The sequence below is a fragment of the Sinocyclocheilus grahami genome, unplaced genomic scaffold, assembly GCF_001515645.1.
Source record: "Sinocyclocheilus grahami isolate Dianchi unplaced genomic scaffold, SAMN03320097.WGS_v1.1 scaffold2132.1, whole genome shotgun sequence".
In the NCBI taxonomy this organism is placed as follows: domain Eukaryota; kingdom Metazoa; phylum Chordata; class Actinopteri; order Cypriniformes; family Cyprinidae; genus Sinocyclocheilus; species Sinocyclocheilus grahami.
Window position 1 is genome coordinate 78801 of NW_015507311.1, and position 812 is coordinate 79612.

General features: G+C 44.6%; 1 protein-coding gene across 1 annotated transcript in view; it reads right to left on the bottom strand.

Annotated features, from left to right (window-relative positions):
- Positions 1 to 594, bottom strand: part of LOC107574166 (stonustoxin subunit beta-like) — a gene marked incomplete at its 5' end in the record, with an annotated part of 860 nt that extends 266 nt beyond the window's left edge. The window contains one exon of the mRNA XM_016260628.1: positions 18 to 594. Within this exon, the coding sequence (XP_016116114.1) occupies positions 18 to 594 (577 nt within the window). The remainder of the gene's footprint in view (positions 1 to 17) is intronic.
- Between the last annotated feature and the right edge of the window lie 218 nt (positions 595 to 812).

Sequence of the window (812 nt, forward strand, 5' to 3'; positions counted from 1 at the left end):
AGGCTCTTTAATATCACACAGAGACAATGAGGAATCATAATAAACTGTAAATCCAGCGTAGAGGGGTTCGGTGAATGTGGTGATGAATGTGTGTAAGTGTGTGAGTGTGTGTGTGTCAGAGACGCTGTAGAAGGACAGAGAGCCGGCCGACACGTCCACATACACTCCTACTCTATTAGAGGATGAACGGACGGTGGGTATATCAGTTCTGTTATTATTGTGACGGACAGAGAAACTGTGATCAGTGCACCACAGACTCCAGGATTTGTCACTGAATCCAAACATACAGTCACTCCCTACTTTCCTGCTGATTCCTTTATATGACACTGATATTTCAGCATAATCTCCGCTCCATTCAGCCTCCCAGTAACAGCGTCCAGTCAGACTCTCAACACTCAGAACCTGAGGAACATCATCAAATCTCTCTGGATGATCAGGATACGGCTGATGATCTTCCACACGTGTGATCTTCCTGTTCTCATCAGACAGAATTAGTTCAGTGTGTGCTGTGTTTGGATCCAGTGTGAGATCACAGGCATCTGAACACAAGAAGAGAGAAACATCAAGAACAACACAACAGTGACGATGTCTGTGTGTTTACAGCTTTGACTGTATTTGCAAAGTCCAGAATCTCCTCACTATTCACAGATGTGCTCACTATTCACAAATGTGCTCACTATTCACAAATGTGCTCACTATTCACAGATGTGTTCACTAATATAGTGAAAGCTGTGTTTCAGTGTTAAAGTGTAATGGTAGCAGTCTTTCTGCAGCAGCGGCTCGGTTCGGTTCCCGCTGACAGACGCTGCTGT